Below are 27155 nucleotides of genomic sequence, written 5' to 3' on the forward strand. Positions count from 1 at the left end.
GGAAAGGACACGTTATTCCGACCAGTTCCTTTCCCCTCCATCAGGCACCCCGGCTGGCCAGGGAGAGGTAGTTTTAGAGACCAGGATCACTGCATGTTTTTGTGAGGGTATCTACCCTAGGGGACACGGGGAGAACATGCAAACTCCACACAGAAAGGCCCTTTCGCCAACCCCTGCCTCGGGTATGGGCACTGATGACGCGGAGGAGGGAACACGCTGCCAGTGCCCACAGCGTCCCCCTTTTTAGTGTGGGTTTGCATCACTGTTTTGTCTGGAGACCTTCTTCCTGTGTTCGTAGTGTGTGCATCCCCATAGCAACAAGCCTCTGCCTCCATCACCAATCAGACTCCAGGCTGTCAGCTGAGCTTGTACAGCGCGCGCGCACACACACACACACACACACATACACACTTAGACTCACACATTTAGACATACAAGCATTGCTTTGGGAGCATGCAGTTTGATTCATACATTACATATTGTACACACAAAGCCCATCCAAGAAGCAATGTGCACTGCAGCCATGTTGAGAACATGTTCTCTTCCACCCTTCACAATTTCCCTCTCTTTCTCTCTCTCTCTCAACACACACTCACTTCTGCATGAGCCTAACAAGGTTAGACAAGCCTTGCTGAGCCGTAACAGAGCATGAAATATAGAAACAACAGACTGCTGTGTGCCCAGCTTAAACTCACCCATTTTTGTACAGAATTTAGCCTTCGATATACTGTCTTGTAGAATACTACATTCTCTCTTTGCTTTACTATTATCAGCTTAGAGAGACTGGACTAGTAACAGCCCTATCCAGGGGGGTGGTGTGTGTAAGAGAGAGAGACACCACTAACTCCTCCAGGAAACAGCCGGCTACTCCACAAGGGTGAAATACACCAGAGTTGTGATTGTGTGATCAACTTTGCGCTGTCTTGCATTGTTGCTGCTAGCTGCTGTGAGATCAAGGAGATTAAAGCCCGCTTGAGATTTTCACTTCTGAACTAGTTGGTGCAGCCTCTTTCAACTCAGTCAGCCATTAGTAATAGTCATTAGGTTATAGCGTATTTGGCTGCGTACGGCCGTGGGGGTGTTCAGACCACTGTACAGTCAATGTCTTCTTGTCCCCAGAGTTGCTCCCAGTGTCTCTGACTCTCCCAGCGTAATGGATGGTGGCGTTTATCATGGCTCTGTTCCACTGGCTCTCCTCCCACTAATTGGATTAAAACCGGTCCACTTGGATTCGGCTAGGCTGCTCACTGGCTGTGTTTATGTCTGAATTATTTCAGCGCGTCCTCTCTCTGTAGTCTGTTGAACAGGGTGGCGTCAGGACATCCCGCCAAGGCAACATAATGGGTTCAGCACGCACGCTTTCCTTCACACTGCTTTACTTTGGAACAACAGTGCACCGATGTGGCAAAGACTATTGATTCTCCCCTGCTCTTGTTGCCATGGATATCCGTAGCATATGTTTAGTACCCTAGTTCCATCACAGGCACTAGATTGGATCGTATATGCCAGCCAACCTTAGCTATCTTTCACGAAGGGAGAAACCTAAACTGGCAAATTCCACCTCTGACAGAATGTTATTGCAGTTCCATCGTTATTCAAGTCAATATTTAGTGATACTGGATAAAAGCCAATGAACTAGGGCATTTTACGGCCCATGATTTTTAATGATCTATTCTGATAATTGTTGAATTTGCAAGGCGGAAACCAGGAAATAAACCACTCAAATCAAACATCCCTGGATGAAGGCAGTGCGACGTCAGCAGAGCTCTGGCCCTGCAGGGTTTTGGCGTTGGGAACATCAGATTAGCGCACAGAACCCACCATATTATATTCCACTTCCTCTTCCTCCACACAGAGTTAACCGCTTCCTGCCGATTTCCTGCTTTACTGTGTCCTCGACTCCGCACCATTGCCGTGTGCTGAAAGCTATAGTCGGACAGTTTGCTCTGTTTAAAGATTAAAGTGACAGATTCGGCCATAAAAAATGAGCACTGTTCGAACACATTCCCTCCCGTTACACTAGGTGGCCATGTGAGGCCAGTCCCAGTCAAATGTGCGAAATACCAAAGTAGAAGAAGAGATCCAAACGCAGCCCCCACCACACTGTGTGTGAGAGTAGAATAGGATTAAAACAAGTTATTGTTTTGTACAGCGTGACTTTTTCATGTTTTTAAAAGCAACCGGAAGTTACGTCATCACTCCAATATGGCCGAGGCACTGTTACTATAATGGGACTTAATGGGAGTGTCGCCTCTTTATATAGAATTTATTTGGTGTGGCTTCACTGTAGGCAGCGGAGGACCCGTGATGGGATTGTTTTGGTCCGCGCGATGTAAGAACGGGCAATTATAAGTAACCTCCCAAACACTGGATTTTCTCAATTTCAGCAGAAAAAGGAGTAATAAGCGCACGCACATCGGATTCGCATTTAGACTGTTCTACCTTGTGAGTAAAAAAAATAATATATATATATATATATATTGTTATTGTTATTATTATTGTTTTTCATTTTTTATTATGGATGCCAATTAATCAAATCTCGTTTTGGCACAGTGGGGTACAATAGCTATTCACCGTAATGGCACAGAAAAAGTTAACGTGGGCTACAGCCAGAGGTCAGGAGCAATCTTTTCTCTCTCACCCAGCCTTAGTGTTTGTCTCTATCTTGCCAACTTTATCTTTATTATGCGTGTGTGTGTGTGTGTGTGTGTGTATATATATATATATATATATATATATATATATATATGTGTGTGTGTATATATGAATATGTATATATATATTTTTCTTTTTCCTCATATTTCATGGCTTGGTATATCCAAATCACAAGGTAAAAGACTGTTGTAAACAAACTTTGGTGAATTGCTTAGTTTTTCCTCATGAGAAAGGGATGAACAGGCCTGCATATTCCTTATGCATTGCCTCACTCTTGACACATGACATGGTGCTCGAACAACATCCCCATTGTTTTTGCAGCATCACATTTGGCTTAGAGCTGATGGTCTACTCTAAGCCCTTGTTGTGTTCCATTCTTTAAAGAGGCATATCTGTTGAAAAGATCTAAATAAAGCTCTGTCTCTATAGCTTCAGTGATGTGTGTCAGTGGGTTTTCCTGGCCTAAGGACACTCGACTCGTTGAAAAGACCTTTTTGTCTGCTTTGGTCTCATAGGAACGGTGTCTGCGCTGCCGCCACCACCAGTGCTGCAACGTGTGCTGTCTAAATCTGCTCTTCGTTTACATAACATGGCCTTATTCGGTTCCTCCCACCAAAAATCATTAAGTACTTTTAAAACAAAAAAAGTCCTGTTCGTAGGCACTCCACCATAACGCTCTGTGGTCTATCTCCCTTCCTTGTGTCCTGTGACCGACGCTCCACTGTCACCAAAGCTCTGTGTATCATGTCTCCAGGTCTCGTCATGTCACAGCGAAGAACTCCCTCACCTCACCTTTCAGATAATGTAGCTAGTAGCTACTCATCACTCAGCACTGTCAGTAATGATGGATTATGATGGATGATGGATTATGATTCTAACAAGGAAAGTTGGGGCAGAATGTCTGTCAGTTATTCAAATAGCTATATGTAGAAAATTTAAATAACATAACATTCACTTAAACCCTACATTCGTTGACCAGGGTGACGGTCCCCCAGTGGTCTGTACTTGGTCCCCTCGTTTTCCCCTAGAATTAAATGAAGACCAATCAAGCCAGAGTTGTGTAGTGCCAGCTAGAACATAATTTATTACCTGAAAGGTAGTGAGGAGAGACCTAACTGTCCTCAGCTCAAAGAGCCTGACTTATCTCTGTTGACAGACAAGCCGCTGGGAAACGAATGATGGCCACTTGTAGGAAATTACATTTTAAAGGAAAAGGTTGCCTAGTCATTCTCAGAACAGCACGGAAACGTTCCACAAGGAAACCGTTATAACAGACAGGACTTGATTTTTCATAACAAACTGTGGCCATTTGCTGTGAGGTAGTTGAAAGTGCTGGGCAGAGCATGCTTTCATGAATATCATCAAAGCAAGAGGATGTGGAAAACCACTGATCTCAGTCATCTCTATGCATTGTTTGTTGTTCAGACACATTTTTCTTTATTTTGTATTTATTTGTATATCCTGTCTTTTAACAGTGAGGACTATTCTGTATAGGCCCCCTCTTCTTTAACCCATTAAAACCGGCATTGGTTATAAAAAAATAGCAGATGTACATGTTTGTGACGCGCTGTGAGCGCCTGCTATTTTTTTGCTAATAGTTAAAGACTCTGGTCCTAAAAGGGTTAAAACACAACTCACTCTGTCTGGGTGCCTGGGTGGCACATGCCCAACAAATCTCCATGCTGCGTCTACTTTGGCCAGGTGGTCAGATGAGCACAATTAGTGTTCACGACGTGTGGGAGGCCTCTTTATCGCTGCACTAGTGAGTAACTCATACAGGTGTGTGCCTGTTCAGAAGGGAGCAGAATTGGGAAAGATGGCATGTTCCTCTGCATGCTTTACCATTACCCCCTCCTGGTGAAACTCTTCACTGTCGGGTGAAAATAAGCAGCAGGTGATGTGGTTGTCTACACCAGTGGTTCTCAACCTGTGGGTCGGGACCCTCAGAGAGGGTACCAAAAAGAAAATACTAATACTTGCATCAAACGTAAAAAAGCCATGTCCTTGTAGATCGTCTATTTTCACAAAAATGTATATGGAGCGGAACCAAGACAAACTAAATTGAATGCCTCAACTCCTTCATTCCAAGTGCTTGTCAGGGTGGGGGGATACCCAGTTCAAATATGATTATTTTGGGGGTTCATGGCCTGAAAAGGTTGAGAACCAGTGACCACTCTGGTCTACACTCTCTCCAAGACCAAACATTATTGGTTAGACTTCACTAGCAGTGACAGGGACTATAATCATTGGGGATTGGAATAACGACTACATTGGGAGAAAAGGCCAGGGTACTCTGCTTTGACAGACTTAATGATTGAAGTGTGAGAACTGTGGAAAACGCACCACTGATTCTTCCAGTATGGCACGCCTCCCTGAGATATCCTGAGTGACGCCCTGACAGATGGTGGTTGTGTGCCCATCGCTCCCTGTGGCTGCAACCTTACTCCCTGGGTGTCTCCTCTAGAGACACTAAGTTAACCCGAGGTAACGCAGGCTAATTGCCTGCAGTTAGCTTCAGTGATTGTGGACCTCTGTCTGCGGCCAGTCTGGCCCCAGCGGGTACCAGGAATTAAGCCAGCGCCACTTCCTGACGTTTCAGAATGGCTTGAAGCTGCCAGTCATGCTTAGGCGACATCTTCTGTGTAGTGCATAGTGCTAGCTGTGGTTGAGTTTGATTGGAACACTTCAGTGATTACGACTCCAGCAATGCTGCCTTTGATTTCTCACCCATTTATAGCTGACAATAAGTAGTTTTTCATTTATCTTTGTATGTGTTAGTTAGTAGACTCTCAGTCATCTGTTGCTATTCATGGCAGAACTGGAGATTGTGTAAAAAAAACCTGAATCCTCTTTACTTTGCTGTCAGATCCTGTTGTAGCAGTCTGAGGGTGATGCCTATGGCCTATGGATCGGATGCATTATTAACAAGGACCTGCCTCCCACTGAACGCAAGGTCCAGAAACTGCTCACCTATGATAAGCCAGGTAGCTCCGCAGCCAGCCCCGGCCAAATATACTGATGGAGAAAGACAGACGGATAACCTTTTCCCTTGCAGGGTAGCTTGCAGTTAATTAGCCCGGTAGTTATGTTTTGGTTTGTGAAAGCCTACTATATGGATTAGTTGCTGCTGGTCTAGTTAGAGGCATTTATATCCTACTAGTATGAATATGCAAGATATTTGTCTTTGCATGTGTGCATCTGTAGTTCACATTTGGCGAGAACCATCTGACTGACTGACTTCAAACTATGCATGTGCGTCGCGAATGATCTGAGGAGTGCCTATTGTCGATTTGATATGGGCACAGACGGGTGCAATAGGTATTGCATAACTGTCTGGGTCATGCATTTCCAACTTGCGTTGTTCCTGACTATAGGCCGTTGTTCCTGACTATAGGCCGTTGTTCCTGACTATAGGCCGTTGTTCCTGACTATAGGCCGGTGCCTAGCAATGTAAACAATATGTATTATGTGGCATGCCAACAAAGTGAAGTTTTGGCACTGTCATCTCATAAGGTTGATAGTTATGGAAGCCATATGCACCGTAACACTGTCATCTCATAAGGTTGATAGTTATGGAAGCCATATGCACCGTAACACTTACTGGAGAATGACTGACAGTATAAACGATTATTAAACATTGTGAATTGCTGCCTTTTTTATCTTTGTCTTGTGAAAGAGCAGCCGATGATTTATAACGGCCATCAAGATGTCTCATGAGGGATGTGAGCCTTTGTAGGAGGGCACTTTTGTCCTTATATTGTTGATGTTCTTTCCCTTGTGTCAGCATCTTTTTGCTTTTTACAGAAAGTCCAACTTTCAGATGAAAGAAAAAACTATACTGTAGGGGAGGCTTTTAATTTAAGTTAATTTTTTGTATCTGTTTCGACAGAACAAAAAGAATCGCAAAAAACACTATCATTCATACTATACTGTAAAGTGACAAGCTATTTTTGGCGGAAGGAGAAGAAAAATAAACACAAAAACAATAGAAATGAGAAGGATTAGAATTGAATGCCATTGGAAGTCATAATGACGGTGTTTCTTCAAAAGAGGGACATGATATGTTTTAAACAAACAAGTAGCTGTTGAATAATTAACAGACACATGTCAGTTACTACCGTTTAGGTGACATCCAGTCCCATGGTGGTGATATTGACATCTTTATTTATCTGTACAGATTCCTCTCTGGTGACCAAGGATCCGTACTGCTTTTCTCTCCAGCACTGTGATCATGAATAGGGTTCCATGTTCTGTTATTGACCTTGTTCCGCAGTTATTGAAGGTCCGTGAAGCAACGTCATGTGTTGACGAGAGTCCTCATCTCATTTATACAAATCGGTAATCACTGGTGTGCAAATGGTCCATTGTTTAATGAAGTTTTTAATTAAATTATAACTTGGCCTCAGTGTTGCAGAGAACGTATACTCCATAAATCTGCGACCTCTAATTGTAGTCTTAAAGTCACAGTACACTTATTTAGCTCAATGGACAGTACAGAGAGACATCAACCAACACCATCAACATGCTATGAAACATATACAAACCAGTTTCTTCAATATTTTGCATATTTTGCCAAACCAAATTTCAATATCAATTGAAATACAATACAATCTCCTTACCTAACCATGAATGGTAAATGATAAATGGTGCATTACAGTCCCTTTTACACAGTGTGCATTTTATTCATCCATTCACACACAGGATCGTCCAGTGGCCAACTGGCCATCCTTGGAAAGGCTGTGTCTCACATTTTGTTTTATAATGCAATTTTAATGGGTCCTGGGTCATGGGTGGGGATGGCCGACTTGGAAGGATTAATGACTGTCGCACAAAGGCCACGTGTGTCATGGCAAGCCGGGAGGTAAGGGTTGGTTGGTTGGTTGGTGCTGCTCTGTTCATTTGAGCTCATTCCAACATTGCTAAACACTTTCTCGGATTAACGCTCTCAGTCAGAACAAACAAGACTCGTTTACCTTCCTCACCGGTGCGATTATAGTCTAAAAGTGTGGCATTTAAAGGCCCCAATTTAAAGGCCCCAAGTGTGGCATTTAAAGGCCCCACATTCTGAATATGAAGATTCATGTGGTGACTGACGACATAACCTGTAAACCTCGACTTTACAGTTTTGTTTGTTTTTCCTAGGTTGGCTTGGCGTGGCTTTCATCTCGCCAACAATATTTTCAACCACTGTTTGTAGTAGTCCTGGGTGGTGTTCAGTGCAGAAGCAGGGCTTCCTCACAGTGCCTCTAATATGCTGACCAAAGTGCTCTACGATCTTATTAAGCCCACTGAAGCATCCCGAAATTGGTCGGGGGTCATCGGTGCTCGTTCTAAAGTGAATTTAAGTGAGGGGCAGGTATGTTGTGGACAACCTGGCTGTCACAAAGACAGGAAAGGAAGGGGCTAGCTTTTAGATGGAAGCTTGTCATCGGCCTCTCTCTCTCTACTGTAAGTTCTTGGCTCATTGCCCAGTCCTGCAACACGAGGAGCTGAAGTGGGCACTTTTAAAGCAGCTCCAATGAACAGGGGGGGGGGGGGATGGACAAAACATACAGTAGTATTCTTGCCTATGTTTTGTGTGTGTATGTCTGTGTGTGTATGTCTGTGTGTGTGTGTACGAGTGGATGTGTGCATGTGCTTGGAAGCTCACGTAAGTCACTTGCACATTGCACCCCTGCACTTGGAACTCACACCTCAGGCCGGAACCCACTTACCATGTATCACTACTTAACATTTGATAAGCCTTAATGCTTGCAACACAATGAGCCTCTCGAGCTATTCTACATCCTCTGAATGGATGGCCATTAAAATATGTGATCAAATCGATAGGAGGCTCCCCCGACGGCTGACACAGACTACTGACATTTAATGAGCTCTGCGATCCCTTTGCTCTTGCCACGTAACCAAATCAATTGCCATGACAACGGCTCCTTGTGGCTTACAGTAGGACTTTGATCCCACACCTGGAGATGAAAGAAGCAAGAGTTGTTCAAACGACAGTGGTGAGGGACCCCTGTCAGCCCTCATATGAGCTGTGTGAGTGTTGCTGTTATCATTGTTTGTGTGTGCGACCCGCGCAGTGGCAGACCTGTGGAGCATAACGTGAGCATATGCCAGCCAACTACACTTGTTTGTGGTGGCAGGGGGGTGCATTATTCAAGTGCAGTGAATGTAAACAGTGCAGCAGATCTAGGATGAGGACATGTATGGGTTGTCTAAGGACAGATTTCCTCACTGTCTCCATTCCACACCAGTAGTAAATGTAGCTGCTGCTATTAAATTCATACCTCTTATCATGTTTTTCACTGTGGAGACTTGATATACCACAGTGACTCTTAAGACTCCAGAGATAACATTGTGGCCTGAGTAAGTGCTAAGCCGCAGTTTGTTAGTGTTACGGAGGGGTACAATTATTTAACCCGGCCCTGTGTGTGTGTGTGTGTCAGTGTGTATCTCTCCCAGGACCCAACAGATAACATTGTGGGGCGATAGGCTGAGTAAGCATAATAAGCAGTGGTTTGTTCGTGTTACATAAGGGGGTGTTGTCCTCCCAGGAGACTGTGGTTTTCACCTTGGAGAGCAGGCCAGGGCCGGAGAGAACCAACACACTGCTAATGGTTCTTGACACAAAGCACTGGGACTTCTATCTCCTTTCCTCACTGCCCCCGGGGCTAGGAAAACACATAGGCCTGCGTGTAAATATACTTGGACCATAAAAACACACACTGCACTACAGTGTGCATTTAGACATGCACATGCACACGCACACCCAAATACACTTCACACACTTGTGCACACAAATACAGACTTGCAATCAGCTCATGAGCAACAAGCTCACTATGGGTGAAACGGTGCCCCTGCCACTGGACAGAACATTCACAACGCTTCACAAGACTTTTGTCAGTGACCAATGCTCCGACGTCATGACATCACCTCCTTATATCAGCACTCGGTCACCTGACTATTGACTAATCCATCATTTGACAAAAACACCCTTCTTCTAGCGTGAGGGGCTGTTGTGCAGAGCTCATTACTCATGATTCATAAAACAAGGGTTACACTCTATTATAATAATAATAATAAATGTTATTTATAACGCACTTTACATTTGAAACAAATCTCAAAATGCTACATCAAGAGAAGAAAAAATAAAATTGTAAAAAAGTACAAAAATAAGGATAATTCATGCATTTTGTGGTCGGTATACACAAGTATACAGCTATCTTAACCATCTTAAAGGTCCAACTAGGCAAACGCCTTGTTAAAAAGAAAAGTCTTAAGTCCCCTTTTTTATAAGCTTCCACGGATTGTGGCGCTCTCAGGTGGTCTGGGAGGGCATTCCACAGCCGAGGAGCAGCTGAGCAGAAAGGTCCCCCATAGTGCGGAGATTGGTCCTTGGCAGTTGGCACCTTGTGTGCCTGCCGGAAGAGTATGTGTTTCTCTGTCCGAGTGGTTAAGTTCTGGAATGGCCTACCAGAGGAAGTCAAACACAGTAACACTAATTAAGTGTATTGTGGATGATGACGTTATTGTATGTTCAACTGATACATTTTGTACAGGTATTGATAGTGATGGTAGTATTGATAGTCATTAGCGCTGTCATTACTAATAATTTATTAATTTAAATTATTGTAATTATGTTAACAAAAATGACATTACTCAGTAACAACATAAATGATAATAATGATAATGACAATAATAATGTGTAATTTAAGAAAATTACAGAAAATGACATCATTTAAAAAAAACGCCAAATGGACTTAGACACAAAAAAGCCTTTGCTTGTTTCCATTGTGGTCCACTTTGTAACATGAAACTATACACATACATACTGTACAGACAGAACAACCATGGAACATATAATAAATAATCCTTATATACAGTATAAGGCTGGGAGCTATATACATAGGACAAGAGGTACCCTGAGAGAATAGTCTACGTAACTCTATGGATCCTGGTGGATCTCTACTGTGACATGGGGGTGGGTTTGGTGTATCTGACTTTTTCGTATCTCGTATTCTCGTATCTGACTTTTGTTTTGTGAATCTGTTCATGTTATTGTATTTTTTGTAACGGCTTCCATTCATTGTTGTAAATATTGTATTTGAAACTGAAGGATGATCAAATAAAATAAACTATCCTGAAGGAGACAGGAAACCAGTGTAGGGGATGGAGTATGGGTGTGATACTGTACAAAATCCATCGTTTTTGAAGGAACAGCTTTGTCCCTATGTCCCAACCTATGCGACTATGTTCTAACCTATGTGACTATGTCCCGATGTTTAGAGTACTAATAGGGGGTGCTGTTGCACCACTCGCTTCAGACTGGTCTGATTTTTTTTTAATCTATTTCACAGTGAGCTTACTATGGGATGTGCAAACTCCCGAACCGATGTCTCGCCAACTGTAGAGGTCCTGAGCAAAGCTCATTGTGAAATAGAGCAGACTATTTCCATAGTCATGCTGACCAATATCGATACTATTGCTTGCAATAACAGTTTCCACCTATAGGGTTTACCGTACACCTACAGTATTGTACTGTGACAGTGATGCCGCAGACCATTCAGCAGCAAAGCGGTGACTCCGGTGAGGGAGAGTGTGACCAGAGGCTCTGGTTCTCCCCTGGGTTCTGTGAGGCCTGCTCTGACCTGGAAGAGTTTAATAGAGTTGAACCGAGGGCAATTAGCTGGCCAAGATGCACACCATGCTGCAGGGGAGAGGAGCACGACTCCGGCCAGCCTGCGTCTCTGAGCTGTCAGCCTGTCGCTACCTCTCTCTGTACTCTCCAACAACAATATGAAAATCATACCGTGTTGGCTCACAACCTCTTTCTACAGAAATGCACCACTCAGTTACTAGGCAGTATTTGAATGCCTTTTGCGAGGAAAATCAAATGTAATCTCAGATTCATTCATTTGTTTGTTCGTTCATTCGTTTATGACCTAAGGCCGATTCTACAAATGCCTTCATGCCTTCTAACATGAGGAAAAACAGTCTACATCTATCTATAAATGCGCCATGTCTCTGTACGTCTGTACATATGTCTGTAATCCACGTAACTTGAGAACAGTTCGCCACACCGATTTCAAATTCTACACACGTGTTCCACACCCCCGCAGTGCCCGGTGTCGAGTCGGTCGGACCCACGGTTGTCCAGAACCGCCACAAAAGGCCTCTGTCCAGGCTCTGGTCAGGGCCCCTGCCCGGGCTCCATATATGGAGCTGGCTTGTTCTGACATCACAACACTCCATATTTGGGCATGCCTAACACAGACCTCCATATATAAGAATAAAGGTACACAGAGAGACAGATAGAAATCTCAATATATGGGCATAAAACTAAAGGGACACAGACAGCTGGGTGGAACGGGTAATCTGACACGGGTACAACGGGTATTTTTCCGGTCACCGGTCTAGTTCCTTCAATTCTACCTTATAAAAAAGCCTTTTCTAAGACCTGTTCGCCTCAAGAGAAATAGACATCCCCCTTCCTCTATAACAAATACTGTATTATTAATAGCAACAGAAGCGAGCAAATAAGCGAGATCTGTAGTCGGGCTTGTCATGGGCCATGCTCACGGGGGCCGGCACTGCACAGCACGCGAGCTCTTAGCACTTCGGTCATTACCACTAGCTTCGCCCCAGTTCCCCCACCACCTTGGGTCAGCGTTCACACATGAGCGGCTGACTGACAGTGACATTTATGGGATTGCTCAGATGGCACCCCCGCCTGTCCCCTGGGGCACTCCCTGCTCTCTGGAGGTGTTCAACCACATGAGCACTTTAAATCTATATACTGTACATCGGATATTTGAAAATGGCTTTTAGATCTATTTTCAAAAAGGTGAAATTTGAAATGTTTTTTTTAAAGACTTATATTACGGAAGTTATTCTGTGTAGCTACCACTAGCTAAATTAATGCAGGGTTAGTCATGTCATTTATTTTGGTGCAATGGTTTAATAAAGCACTACTCTATTCAGCATGTTCTTCTCGTGAAGGCAATCTGAATAAAAATACATAAATAAAAGGAAGCTTGACATTTCACGTGATAATAACAAATCAATTTTTTTTTAGAGTTTGACGTCTGTCTTTTTAAACCATATGTCATTGAAATTCACAAGTGCTGCTACAAATAATAGACCACAAGGCATTGAGCATTCATTTGAAAATCCATGGAGGTTCAGGATTGACATAACCTTTGTTTGGCCGGCCCCCCTCTAGCCTTCTTTAACATTCACTGAAGAAACGGGAAGAGAAGTGTTAATATGAACTGGAACTGATCCCCCGTGTGTGTGTGTGTGTGTGTGTGTGTGTGTGTGTGTGTGTGTGTGTGTGACTGTGTGTGTGTGTGTGTGTGTAATAAGTGTCAGTCACTTGGAGAGTACTGAGAAGGCTTCATTCAGTATTCTGAGGTGGTAGCCCGATCCTCTGTCTCTGTCTCTCCTCTCCTCTCTGCTGTCTGTCCTCTCTGCCTCATCGCAGGAGCATTGTGTATGGATTTACTGCCCTCCATGGCCCCAGGAGGGAGATTTGATTTTCCCCTACACTAGCTAATCTCCCCTTTCTCTCTCTCTCTCTCTCTCTCTCTCTCTCTCTCTGTTTCTCGGATTCTGCTGTTCCCATTTGCAGAGTCTCTCCCTAGTTCTGTCTCTCTCTCACTGTCTGTCCCCTCTCTTTCTCAACTCAGAACTTTTGACTGGACTCGTCTCTTCTGATGTCTCCCTGAACCCTTTGGTGCCTACTTATTCATGCCCTTACTTCTTCATCTACTTATTCATGCCCTCACTTCTTCATCCTACTTATTCATGCCCTCACTTCTTCATCCTTTTCTCTCAGTGTTTGTCCTCCTCCAACCCCTTCTCTGACCCTTCCTTCCCATGCTTCTAGTCTTCTCTCCCAGTGTTTGATTTCAGGCAGCAGTAGAGTCCAGACTACGGCTGCATTCAGACCTGTGTGATTACACCCTAGCTGCTGTTTTTTGTAAATAATTTACATGGATTGGATAGTATACTTGTATTGGGCATTGCCTGCCCTAAACCATCAGTCCACACTACTGGCAGTAACGGCTTACATATTTAACAGGTTGCTATTTTCACATTTGTCTTTACGCTATCTACTTCATTTTCCTCTCTTCCAGCCACTCCCATTCTCCTGGCTCCATGGCAGCAGCGGTGCGAAGCAGCGACTGGTCATGTGGTCGCTGCACCTTCCTGAACGGCGGGGCGGCGCCTCGCTGCTCCATCTGCGAGGCGCCGCGGCAGAAGCCCGACCTCAACCAGATCCTGCGGCTCAGCAGCACCGAGGAGCAGCGCTGGGCGTGTCCCCGCTGCACCCTCAACAACCCCCAAGGCTCCGGAGCCTGCTCGGTCTGCGGCTTCGGACCCTCGCCCGCCACCCCCACGCCGCCCACCACCACCATGGCCGCCACTGCCAACGGCCTGCTGCCGCCGGCCCCGGACCCCCCCGCGCCCACCGTCACCCCCACCGTACTGCTGGAGCCCCGCGGGCAACATCCGCCCCCCAAGGAGGAGGTGCTGCGGAGGTCGGAGAGCAACGGGGAGGTGGCTGTCCTGGTCCTGGAGGGGCATCACTCTGGCTGGGCGTGCCCTCGCTGCACGCTGCACAACACGCCGGTGGCTCTGTCCTGCTCGGCGTGCGGGGGGCCCAGGAAACTGTCGCTGCCTAAAATCCCACCGGAGGCTCTAGTCGTGCCTGAGGTGCGCACACCCGTGTTGGGGTTTCCTGTGCACACGTCGGGGAGCACGCCGATCCTTATAGACCTGACTGATGACTCGCCGCCGCCCTCCTGTGAGCCCCAGGAGCCCCCCAGCGCCCTCCCCTCGCAGCCACTGTTCACACCTTTCTCCTCCCTACAGAACAACCCTGTGCCACGCAGCAGGAGAGAGGTGCCCCCTCCCGGGCGGCCGCCCAGCGCGGCCGCCAACGCCACCAGCCCTACCTCCCCCTCCCCCAACACAGCCGTTGTGCCCCCGCAGCCCGGTCCGCAACTTCGGCCGCCCAAGCCCAAGCACGCCCAGCCCCAGGAGCCCTCCTACACCACTAAGCGCCTCAGTGTCCTGGAGGAAGAGGACGCGCACCACCACCCGCAACCCCCCACCACCTCCTCCTCGGTGGCCCCCACCTGGAAGTGCCCAAGCTGCTCCTTGCCCAACCCGGGGGGCGCGTCCAAGTGCGACACCTGCCGCTCGTCGCGGGGAGGCACTGACCTCATTGATCTAGTGGGCTGTGAGACGGTGCGCTTCACCCCGGCGAGCCCCTCCAGCCCGGACTTCAGCACCTGGGCGTGCTCCAAGTGCACCCTGCGCAACCCCACGGGAGCCGGCAAGTGTTCTGCCTGCGGCTCCTCCAAGCTACACGGGTTCCAGGAGCAGCAGGTGTCCCTGCCTCGCTGCTGTCTGCACTGTGGCCTCGCCCCGGGGCCCAACAGCGCACCCTGCTCTTGCACCTCGTCTTCGTCGTCGTCTTCTTCTTCCTCCTCGGGCCATAAGGCACGGAAACAGGCCCGAATCTTCCCTTCTCCCTCCTCCTCCTCCTCCTCTGCCACCAGCTGCTCTGTGTCGTCGTCGTCCACCTCGTCAGCTGGCCTTCCGGAGAAGGTGGGCCAGTGGGGCTGTCCAGCCTGTACGCTGCTCAACGACGTCAAGGCCAAGAACTGTGCTGCTTGCCACACGCCACAACAGTACCTCACCCTGCGCAAGGTGGTCAAACCCCTGAAGAGGAGGGAGAGCATGCACGTGGAGGCCCGGCGGCGAAACGACGAAGGCGAGGCTAAGGAACTCTGGGAGAACATTGTCACCTTCTGCCGAGAGGTAAGGCTGAGTTGATCAGTAGATGCAGAGTGTGGTATACTCAACACCACCGTCCTGTACACATCATCATCTAAGTAGCAGCATTGTTAGTATAGTATATCCACATTACATTGTAAGGAATGTGGAGAAAGGAATCTACAGCTAACACAAGTGTGATGAGAATGAGTGCATGAGACACAACAGTTGTTAAGATGATGTATGGGTTATATTGTTAGGGCTTGCTGTATATATTTAAAACTGCAAATGTTGTGGCCATTGTTTATTGACATTCCAGCCAGAGTAGTTATCAGCTTGCCATGAAGTCAACACTCCACACATCGTCTGCTCAGCTGTGATCATGTCAACAATGGAGTCGGACGGATTATGCTTTCCTGGACAAACTTATGTGACGATGACCGTTTCTAAATGACCTCACGCGTGCGTGCATTATATTCTGCAATTCTGGCTTAACCTTGCAGTCGTTTTTTGAGTGGTGCAACCACTCCTATAGACAGCTACAGTATTGTGTGTCCCTGGGTCCCTGTGTCTGAGCACGGAAATAGCGTTATAGCCTTTGTTCACCACCAAGTGTCACTGTTGCAAAGCCTAACACACACAGGCCAGGGAGGAGGTACAGTACAGTATAGTACAGTACCAGTAGAGTAGAGGTACAGTACAGTAAAGCACCGCTCACTTCATACTGGTCTGATTTATTTTTTTACAAAACTCATTCAGCTACAACATCTCTGTGAAAGTTAGCTGAAAAGTATAAATCTTCTGCATGCACCGCACCCTTCACTAGGACATACGCCACAACTGACAACTTACTGGAGTAAGATTTATGTTAGTGGCATTTGGAACAGTCACAGTTTTTGTAATAAGAGGGTCTTTTATCATATTGCAAAAACTGTGACTCTGCATTTATGTAGTTGGGGGTAGAACAAGAATTTTCATAAAACTGCAATATTCATTGGCTTGTAGAGGCTTCATATTTTCATGTACGTGGTTTCGTATAATTCAAAAGGTCGTAAAATCTAAAGGTCAGAGGTCAAAGGTGCAAAGTTGTTCCTCATAATGGCTCTGCTTCATCTACACAACAGAAACTAATTGTTTCTTTCAAGACAAAAGTTTGCCAATGTCTCAGACATTGGCAAAATTTTAATTTTTAATTTTTAATAAGAGTTTGAAATCTGCCATTATATAAGCAACATTACATGCATTTTAATATCCACAATCCCTTGGAACTCTGCTCAGCTTTTTCCAATGCTCATTTTGTTAATTTACTTACTCCACTTGCATCTGGCCTTGGCCATCTTCTCTATGGTCCCCCAGCTCTGATGATGTTGCTGGAGCTCCTTCTCCATCGTCCTACGCCATGTCATTTTAGGCCTGCCTTTCTTTCTCTTTCCTTCTGGGGTCCAGTCAGTGTAATGCGACTCTTGGGATTGCGTTGATGTCCATTCTGAGGACATGGCCAATCCAGGTCCACCTGCGTTTATTGATTATACTGTGCATGGTGTCTTGTTGGGTGATGTTGAGGAGGTTATTGTTTGAGATGGTCTTGGGCCAGAATATGTGCAGGATCTTTCGTAGGCATGATGGAAAGTGGATAGTTTTCTGTTGTTTTTTATTTTGTTAATTGCACGGTGGTCTTTCTTTCAAATTCAGTCTATTATATTGTTTCTATGGCTTATTGTGCATGTTGCATATTGCATTGTTGCATTCCTTGGCGGCCGTATTGCTGCTAGGAGCTATATCTATTTATTATTATTACTCGCTCCCAATCCTCCGCCGTAGTCTGAAAAACCCACCTCTGAAACTCCTTAGCACGCAGGACTTGCCCTATTGCATTATGGTAGCACATAGCATTCTATAATGTATACTTGTAGTTTCATTGCACAGATATTCTACTGTTAGATGGATGTTAGGTTTATTATCCTTGATGACTATTACTATGTATTTGAAGTCACTCTGGATTAAGAGCGTCTGCTAAATGCCAAAATTGTATTATTATTATTATTATTACTAGTCGTTACCCGTTCGAAGATATGCATGTATCATATTATTATATTATTGATACATGCATTTTGAGGCAGGTGGTCACTGGTCCAGACCCCCAAGTGGTGCACGAAGCAAGAAATGCACTGTCTCTTGTCTCTCTAACACACACACACACACACACACACGCACGCAGAAAGACAGATACACAGAGATTTGTATAATTATTTGTTAGACTATTTGCATTACTAGTAATAATTTCATGTTTTTCATATCCATATCAAAATATCTGAAATCAACCAATTTCAGCAATGACTAACAGCAATAACCTATATAAGATCCTTTTACTTTTTGCTTGAATATGTCTTTGTTCATCAGACCTTTTGCCATGATGTCGTGATTTGTATACAAATGTGCTTCGTTTCTTAAAAGGTTGAGTGAGTTGAAGCATTGCAGAGGAAGCAAGTTGTCATCTGCAAGCAACGGACATTGTTCATTTGCAGCAGAGCACAAAAAAAAGCTCACGGTGCAATTGCCATTTTTGAGTAGAGTGCAAAAGCCAGCGACTTCTCACGGAGGATGTTTCATTGTTTAATGTGTCACTGGGTGCACATTGGGTTTCAGAGCACAGCTCCCTCATCTTTATGCTGCTTTTTCTTCTATGGTGTTGGCGTTGTGCCCTGTCCCCCAGTGTCCTTCATTTCACACACTCTGCCAAGAGATGCTAATAGGCTTTGTCAGTTGGTTCTGTTTGCACTCAGTTCATTAGTTGCGTTTTAAATGGCCAGAGGGTGACCGTGTTTTCCCCTGAATGTACTGCAGATATACAGCGATGCGACCCGCTCTCCTAATAATTCTGATATGACCTGCATTCAAGGACTGTCTGTCGAGTACAGCAAGTCCTGGATCACTTGATGAGATGCAATTAGATTGAGCTCTGGAAAGACTCTTGAGGGAGGCTGTGTTTATTTTGCCTGTAGACATGCGTCAACATTTTCCATTAGACAGGCTATTTGAATGCTAATCAAATCTCTTTTATTAGTGTGAATGTCTGTCTCTGATAAAAGCAACCGGCCCAAATCAGATTTCATGTCAACGTGTAATTATATATTTTGCCCAACTATTAAAAGATTATGAACGTGAACCTTCACTAAATACACTAAATCATTTATCTTGACCCCCCATCAAGAGATGGCACATTTTCAATCAGCATACCAAATGGGGTGGGGTTGTGGTTTTCTACCGTTGAATAATTTACACATTTTTAATGAGCAAAAAAAACAACCCTTTTTTTGTAATTCTCCTGATGGGAACATCTACCACAGTGACAGCTTTCCACCTGCTCCAGTGCACCTGGCATTTAACGTCCCAGCAATCTGCGGGGGTCACTGCGGTCATCTCTCTCTTGGAAATGGATTTGATTGGTCGTGATCACCCAGTCTCACGGCTGTTTAAGTGGCTACGTGACATTTCCCCTGGCAACTGCGGACGGATGCGAGCCTGCTGCTGTCTGCTGCTCTAGCGTTTTCATCACAGAGCTTCATGTTCACTTTGTAGCGGCAAACTCCGCGCGGCCATTCGTTGGCCTACATAATGTTGTTAGGCTGCCTGGGGGCTGTCATACGTGTATACACGTGATGCTACTGTAACTCCGCTGCAGTCGGTCTGTCACAATTATTAGATAACCCATTCTCTATTCTACCAATGGCTAAGTCCACTCACATTCAAAATATCTAAAATGACACGGATGCTTTCCAAAAACACAATTCAGTCGTTAGCCGCAATTATTTGCATGACTTAATTAATCATCAGCCCCTACGCTGCAGATGACATGACATGCACCCATACCAGAATGCTCAGAGTAAACTGACCAGCAGCAAACAAGTGTGCAGCATAACTTCAATCATTTAAACCACATCCCTCAGGGCTCTATACTAGTGTATTTGCTGTTTTCTGTTATGGTGTGGAAAGCTCGTGCTGCGATGTGGTGTGTTGTGAACTTGTTGATCTGCTATTTTCTGCGAAAGCTTTCGGTTACAGGCTTTAGTTCCGAAACTATTATTGGTCCGACAGTCATTAGACCGACAATCTGCCCCAAACCCTAACCTAACCATAACCACAAGCACGAGAGCAGCGCATGTTCGAGCGCTAGTCCTACCGTTGTTACCGCATGTTGGACTAATGCTCCGTCGGAGTTACCATCGGATCCCAAGCTTTCCCCACAAGGCGGATGCTGGCCTGGGTTTACCTTTTCAGTGGTAAGACCCTATACTGGTTTCACCGCTCAAGAGCTTGTAAATCTGCTATTTCCAGATGGACAAGCTTAGAGCTTGTCCATCGGCTGTTTGCAGTGAAAGCTTTCCCCCGCAATACGGATGCCAGGCTTTAAGTGGGTAAGTCAGGAAATACATTTCCAGATACCTAGGGTTTCTTTCTTTTTATCTTTGGAGTGGCTGATATGCGGCCAGTGACATCTCTACACGGCCTCTGCAATTCATACCGTGTTTATAATGGCACGAGGCGAGCTCTGGGATGCATTATTAATGCCTGCGCTGCCTGTGAGCTGTGGGCTCGCCACCGAGAGCGTGGGAGGGTAGCTGCCTCGTTTGCAGTGTTGCCATGTCTGCTTATTATTATTAAGCGACTTTGGGCTTGTTTTCCTGTAAAGTTGCTTGTAAATTATTGGTAGCTGCGCATTTATTTCCTAATCAAGGACCCCCAAGTGAATATTTAGTTGTTTACGGACCCACCCCCATCTGAAAATATTATGTGCCCCAGGAACCCCCATACCAGATATTCAAAATGTTTCTTTTTTTCCAAGATTAGTTTGAAAATAGCAGATCTACAAGCTCGCAATGCATTGCGAAATTAGACCTGGTTGCTTTCTTCTCTCGCAAAATCTGGCAACACTGGCCTCGGTAGCAAAGAAGGTTACTTGAGATCTGTCATCCCCGCTACCCTACTTGACCCTACTACTAATTTGACACCTACTGTATATTTTTAGCCAGGCTCTCTCTCTTCCCCTATTGTCTGTCTTGCAGTAATAAAAAGTAACTAAGTATATTTACTCAAGTATAATTATTTTATAATTATATAAAATACTCATTATATTATTATTTATATATTATTTAATCTCAAACCACAATGTCTGTCTATCCTTTTTGAGGGGTGCTAGCCCCTCAAACTTTGTCTTAAACAAACATTAAATTCCCATTGACAGTGAATGGAGCATTTTACATCATAGTGTGAGCAAATAGGCATAGTGTCTATTTTACACCATGATGATGTGCGATGATTAGAGCGCCCCTCACTTCACACGGGTGTGGTTTGATTTTTTCTCTACTCCCAACTACTTTCTCCGCCTACCTTTGCAACTAAAGTGTGTGTGTGTGTGTGTGTGTGTGTGTGTGTGTTGTGTACACACAATGTAGCTGTGGCATGCTAAGGTGAACATGGGGGCGGTCTATTTATAGCATCAGAGGCTGAGCTAGAGAGGAGTAGAAATTATTCACTATCCCCACGGTGTAAGTAATCAGTGACGAGGCTTTTGGGCCGCTCTGTTTAAACTAAGAGGGTGACGGGACGAGTGCAGCTGATATAATGAGCGAGAAACTGTCCTAAAAAACAGCAACCTCAGTACAGTAGCATTCGACTCACACCAAATTACCCTGAGTTATGCCAGTGATGTAATGATGGTGAGACGCAAACTATATGCTGTCGGCGTGCTTTCTGATAGTAGCACACCACAAACAAACATGAGCTGCTACAGTACACTGTGGTGGGAGGTTTAGATTACATTCCTTGGTCAAGTCAAGGTTCTCTGTCTAGGCTTGTTAGGCGATAGTGGATGGCAGTGTTCAGTGCCTGTCGTAGTTCTGAGTCTCTGACGGCAGTGTTCAGTGCCTGTTGTAGTTCTGAGTCTCTGACGGCAGTGTTCAGTGCCTGTTGTAGTTCTGAGTCTCTGACGGCAGTGTTCAGTGCCTGTCGTAGTTCTGAGTCTCTGACGGCAGTGTTCAGTGCCTGTTGTAGTTCTAAGTCTCTGACAGCAGTGTTCAGTGCCTGTTGTAGTTCTGAGTCTCTGACAGCAGTGTTCAGTGCCTGTCGTAGTTCTGAGTCTCTGACAGCAGTGTTCAGTGCCTGTCGTAGTTCTGAGTCTCTGACAGCAGTGTTCAGTGCCTGTTGTAGTTCTGAGTCTCTGACAGCAGTGTTCAGTGCCTGTCGTAGTTCTGAGTCTCTGACAGCAGTGTTCAGTGCCTGTCGTAGTTCTGAGTCTCTGACAGCAGTGTTCAGTGCCTGTTGTAGTTCTGAGTCTCTGACGGCAGTGTTCAGTGCCTGTTGTAGTTCTGAGTCTCTGACGGCAGTGTTCAGTGCCTGTTGTAGTTCTGAGTCTATGAGTATATATGCAGTATAACCTCCTATCTACTCTATAACAGTGGTTCTCAAACATTTTCATATTAAAGTCCCCAAATGGATGTATTTAAAAAAATATCTATATAGATAGACACATATATAGATAGACACATATTTTAAACAAATATTCACAACTTTTCAAAAATACCAGCTAGAGATGGGAAGAGGGAGAGGGAGTGAGAGTGAGAGAGGGTCATGGATAGAGACAATTTTACCCAAGCAAATTACCAAGTCAATGCCTGAATTCGCTGATGTGTGTTCATGACCCCAGCAATGTCTGCCAAGCTGATTTGGAGCCATGCATGTCGGGAAGGATGCAAGTCATTCCATTTATACTGCTATGCGGCACAAATGTTATGTGAAGCTTTGCCAATTGGTTAAGCCGAAGGGTTCTGGTTGGCCAATCAGGTACTTATTCTGGCTTAGCACCAGCGGTATAAACGTGAGGTGATGCAAGCAACTTGGATTTCAACATAAATCTGAGCTCCATTGACTTATTAAATCTAAATTGAATATTACAAAATGTCTAAAAGAAATGTGCTGACTGGTCCAGTGGTTTGTGAGATTAGCTCCGGACACACACACACACACACACACACACACAATTTAAGCACACGCACACATACACACACACACACACAGAGACAGACAGACACCCGGCCAACAACACTCTTTCAGACGGCTAGCCCCCTGCAGAGCCACGCCGTAAAATAACGGGTGCTCTGGGTATACTAGTATAGAATGAAGTGTGTATTGATATATATATTTTCCACTCCGCTTACCTTTGGCCCTTAAATAAAAGAGTTAGAGGTGTCCTGCCAGTGGCCCCAAGGGTATCCACTCACTCACTCACTGCCTCCATCCTTCTGCCAAGCAACCAAACACCATGTAGGCCTGTTGGCATCACCCCTCAGCTGTTAAATCCAGTACCATTTAGGCCTGTTGGCATCACCCCTCAGCTGTTAAACCCAGTACCACTACATCTGTTCACCCTCTCTGGGAGAGACAAAAGCATGCTAAGCAGGAAAGGCTTAATTGTCACGTTTAAAAAAAAATCTTTCTTTTGCCCTAGTTACTTCTTGTACTACTGTGTACAATTCATTTTGTTTTAGGGACTACACTGTATATTCTTTTCAAGCTTTGTTTCTTGGAAATTGGATCTGGTGCAAGTTTGCAACTGATGCCGTGTGACCTGCATTTCTCAGTAGTGTAAATCATTTACATTACTGAGAAATGCAGTTAAAATGTACAGTAAATGGCCGCACTGTGTTGAAATGCTTGCTTGTTTTTAATTTAGTAAGTGTGCCACTGTTGAGTATGACTCAACTGTTCTCTGTCACCGCTTTTACATAGCATAGCATCCTGGACTCCACAGTGCACTTGCTGTGGCACAGTGGGTTGTATTAGCTTTGGTTAGCTTGGCATTGAGCTGGGTGGATTCAGCCAAGGCTTTTTCACATGGGCATTGGCCCAAGGTGGTAGATTAGTGACACAGCAGCATCAGGTTCCCTCAATGAGGAGAGCCCTTTATGCTAGTTAGATAGTCACCATCACAACAGCTGGACCTGAACAATATGACCCCAACAGCTGCAACCATGTGCCGGTTACGCACGCACACACACACACACACACACACACACACACACACACACACACACACACACACACATTGTGTGTGCGTGATGATTGTGAATTCTCTCCCCTATTAAAGGTGGTGAAGTCAGTTAATTACCCATTTGCAAGAAAGCACGAGCTCTGAGAACAGTACTGTTAGTCTGTCACCAAGGCATTGTCACACTATTAGTGTGACACTGTTTATTAAGCACGTGCAGGGAATATTTACCTTTTGTATGCTCATAACTTATTTTGACTGCAGGGTATATGGAAGACATGATTACGACTGATGCGGGGTACATACTGTATGCTACTGTATAGCATACAGTCCCCTGATAAGGAGAGGAGCGTGTGTGTGTGTGTGTGTGTGTGTGCGCGTCCCCAAACGATCTGCAGCCTACTGTACGTGCAATCCCGCGTTTTCAGCAAGCTGCAACGGCACATACAGGCCCGGACTGTCTGACCGACAGAGAACCGACCCTTTTGGGGTGGGGGTACGTCACCCTCTGAGTATGACATCAGAGCAAAATGTGATTATGGTCGCTGAAGAGGTGAATAAGGTGGTGTGTTAGGGTTCAGTAGTGGTGACTGTAGCACTCAAAGCAGTTCTGTCACAAGCTGTTAACAGGCACAAGCCAAGGCTACATAATTGGATTGGGGTGGATGGTGACAAATAACCCCTAGCTGACTGCGGGACCCTCCCGCACCCTACCCAGTACCCATGGATGCCCACTTCACCGTCCCCCATCCTCTGAGGAAATGACTGCGTCTGCAGTCTCACCTCGCCTGGCACCGTGCACAGGGAAACCGGATAGGGGCCGACTCTGCGTGTGTGCGCCTGTGGCCGTGTGCCCTCTGTCTGGAGTTTGTACAGCAGGGTTTAGATGGGCTGATAGTGTGTCGGTTGGGTGTCTTGATCTGCTAAATGCACTCTTTAGTCTGTCTGTGTGTATCCGTGCATATATCAGCATGTATCAGCGCCTGTGTATGGTAGGAGGCTGTATTTCAAGGCTGCTCTTACTGTGTGTGTGTGTGTGTGTGTGTGTGTGTGTGTGTGTGTGTGTGTGTGTAACATGGGGTTTCATCCGTTTGATAATTGATACTGATTTTCATGCAGCTGTTGGCTGAAGCATGTTGTCATGCCCGCTTTGCCCGGACTCCTGCTGTGCGTGTGCATGATAATGCACTAATGGCAGGAACAACTCTCCTCACGCCACATGAATACATTTGGGTAGCCAGCAGTTCGTCCTTGTTCCTCCCCCAACACTGTGGAGCTGCTATGGCGGCCCGCAGGGCCCTGAATTAATGATCAACAGCCATCACCTCACCAAAAAGGGCATGTGTACGAGCGAGTGATTGAGTGTGTGTGTGTGTGTGTGTGTGTGTGTGTGTGTGTGTGTGTGTGTGTGTCTGTAAAGAATGGAGCGAACTCAAAGCAGAACGTGTCCTTCAAACGACTAGGGGGTCTGATTTATACTTTGCTGCACATCGCTGTCTCACACCAAAAATAGTCGATCTATAAGCTCACAACACCTTGCTTGTGAGCTTGTAGATCTTCTATTTATGTGACTCACACCGAAAATAGAAGATCTACAAGCTCACAAGAATGGTGTTCACACTGTGTGAGACACCTAAATATAAATGATGCATTAGCCCCATGGTGAACAGCTCAGCTCACAGTTTGAAGATAAGGAACAGAGTATCGTCTGCTCTCCCTCTCCCAGGGAGGTGACATTTCCTTTAAGATAGATTAGCTCATCTATTTTCATTTTCTCTCTTTGGTCATTTTTTTATCAGATTAACTTGGAATTGAGTTCACCTTGACCACATTGGCTGAACTTTCTCCTTCTGAATCAGTTCAGTTATTTATTTTCCGATGATGACTGATCACCTTGGAACAAGCCGAACTCTTTTTCTCTCTCTCTCTCTCTCTCTCTCTCTCTCTCTCTCTCTCTCTCCTAGAATGTGGTAAACTTTGTGGACGACAGCTTCCCTCCAGGCCCTCGCTCTGTCGGCTTCCCCGAAGGCGACAGCGTTCAGCAGCGGATCAAGAAGTGGCTCCGCCCCCACGAAATCAACTGCAGCAATTTCAAAGAGCGAGGTGTCAAGTGGTCCGTCTTCCGCACGCCGCGGCCCTCTGACATCCTGCAAGGCCTTCTGGGAAACTGCTGGTGAGGCACCATCCTTTTATGCCGTGCACATTCTAGTATATTGGGGACAACATGTGCTGTTCATATGTGGTACCTTTGCTGAACAATAAACAAAGTAGGCCATGTACATTTGGTTTCCCATTTATTCATATTAATATGGGTGGCGTGAGAGATTGGAAAACAGTCTAATCTGTCTTGATTACTTGGCAGTGGGCACTCACTGTACAAAGGAGGAAAAAGCCTTTGTTTTTACAAGGTAAACGCTGACATGTTTCAAACGAAAATCCATTTTAGCCCTGATGAAGACCTCTGTTTTTTTTACTTCATTTTTTTATCCCGTCTGTTCTGGGAGCACCTTTTGATATATATAACTATTTTTAACTACTCCGGTGAGCACCTGGTCATATTGTTTTCTCTGTCTTGATTTGACTGTTTCGTTACGTGCGTACTCCTCCTGTCAGTAATGTCAAGACGCTGACGGCGTAACCATACCGTGCTATCCTGGTATCAGCCCAACATCCCGGAACATTGTTGGTATCCGTGCATGAAACCGACGATTGGTCACCTCTCCCCCTCCCTTTCGGTTTGAAAGGTCAGTGCAATGGAAAGCACACGCGGCCGGTCACCCTCCAGGGCAGGGTTGTTTGTCAACGAGCCGCTCGCCGTGAAGAAGTGAGGAGAACGAGCGTGGAATAAGGGAGGTTTTAAGGGAGGGTTGGGGTAGTCGTACAGATGTACAGATAGTACACATACCACGGAGATTATTCATGGGAATGTGGGTCTGGATGCCGTGTTTTATCTCCACGCCTTAGTGTTCCCTGCGTGTCCTTCTGTCGTCCACATCACATACAGTACACACAGACCCACGTGAACACACAAACACAAATATGGCTACTAGGCCGCATACAGTACGTTCACGTCACCGATATGCGCATATACTGTATGCTCTCCAACACACACACACACACACACACACACGTGTGCGTGCGCACACACACTGCAGCTTATCAAAAAATAGCACTCCCTTGGGCGCAAGCCACTCACCAGCAACAGGATGTAATCCAAATTCCCATCCCTGTCTCTCTCACACACTCTATCCAACCGACTCCCTCCCGTCCACCCGATCAATTTAAGCAGCTGTCGGACAATCACCTTGGTCGTTTGCCATGGCGGGGGGGATGTGACCTCTCATCTGGTATCTCGTTATGCTTCAGGCTAATTGGACTTTGATTCGATTCCTTTTGAGGGAATTGGATTTTCATCATCAGCCGATTGGGCTGATCAGTCCTGCTCGGCTGCCACTTCAGCAGATGGAACACTGTTAATAAAACAAACGGGAAAAGTCTCTCTCCCTGAACGAGTTTCTGTGTGTCTGGAGGGGTCTCCCACTGCAGAAAGACTACTGAAGTGAGACAGATTTCATGTGGAGAATTAGATTATTTTATTTAATTTTTGCTTTTTCTGACTTATTTGATAGTACAGTAGAGTTATTTTTTTACAATAATAGATGGCTGTCTC

At 45.5% G+C, this 27155-nt stretch overlaps 1 protein-coding gene across 1 annotated transcript in view; it reads left to right on the forward strand.

Moving 5' to 3' along the window:
* capn15 (calpain 15) overlaps positions 1-27155 on the forward strand; it is a gene marked incomplete at its 5' end in the record, with an annotated part of 51131 nt that overhangs the window by 2882 nt on the left and 21094 nt on the right. Inside the window, 2 exons of the mRNA XM_080788503.1 lie at positions 13794-15486; positions 25450-25658. Coding sequence (XP_080644629.1) covers positions 13794-15486; positions 25450-25658 — 1902 coding nt within the window. The remainder of the gene's footprint in view (positions 1-13793; positions 15487-25449; positions 25659-27155) is intronic.

The sequence above is a fragment of the Protomyctophum bolini genome, assembly GCF_963924005.1.
Source record: "Protomyctophum bolini genome assembly, chromosome: 18".
Classification (NCBI taxonomy): domain Eukaryota; kingdom Metazoa; phylum Chordata; class Actinopteri; order Myctophiformes; family Myctophidae; genus Protomyctophum; species Protomyctophum bolini.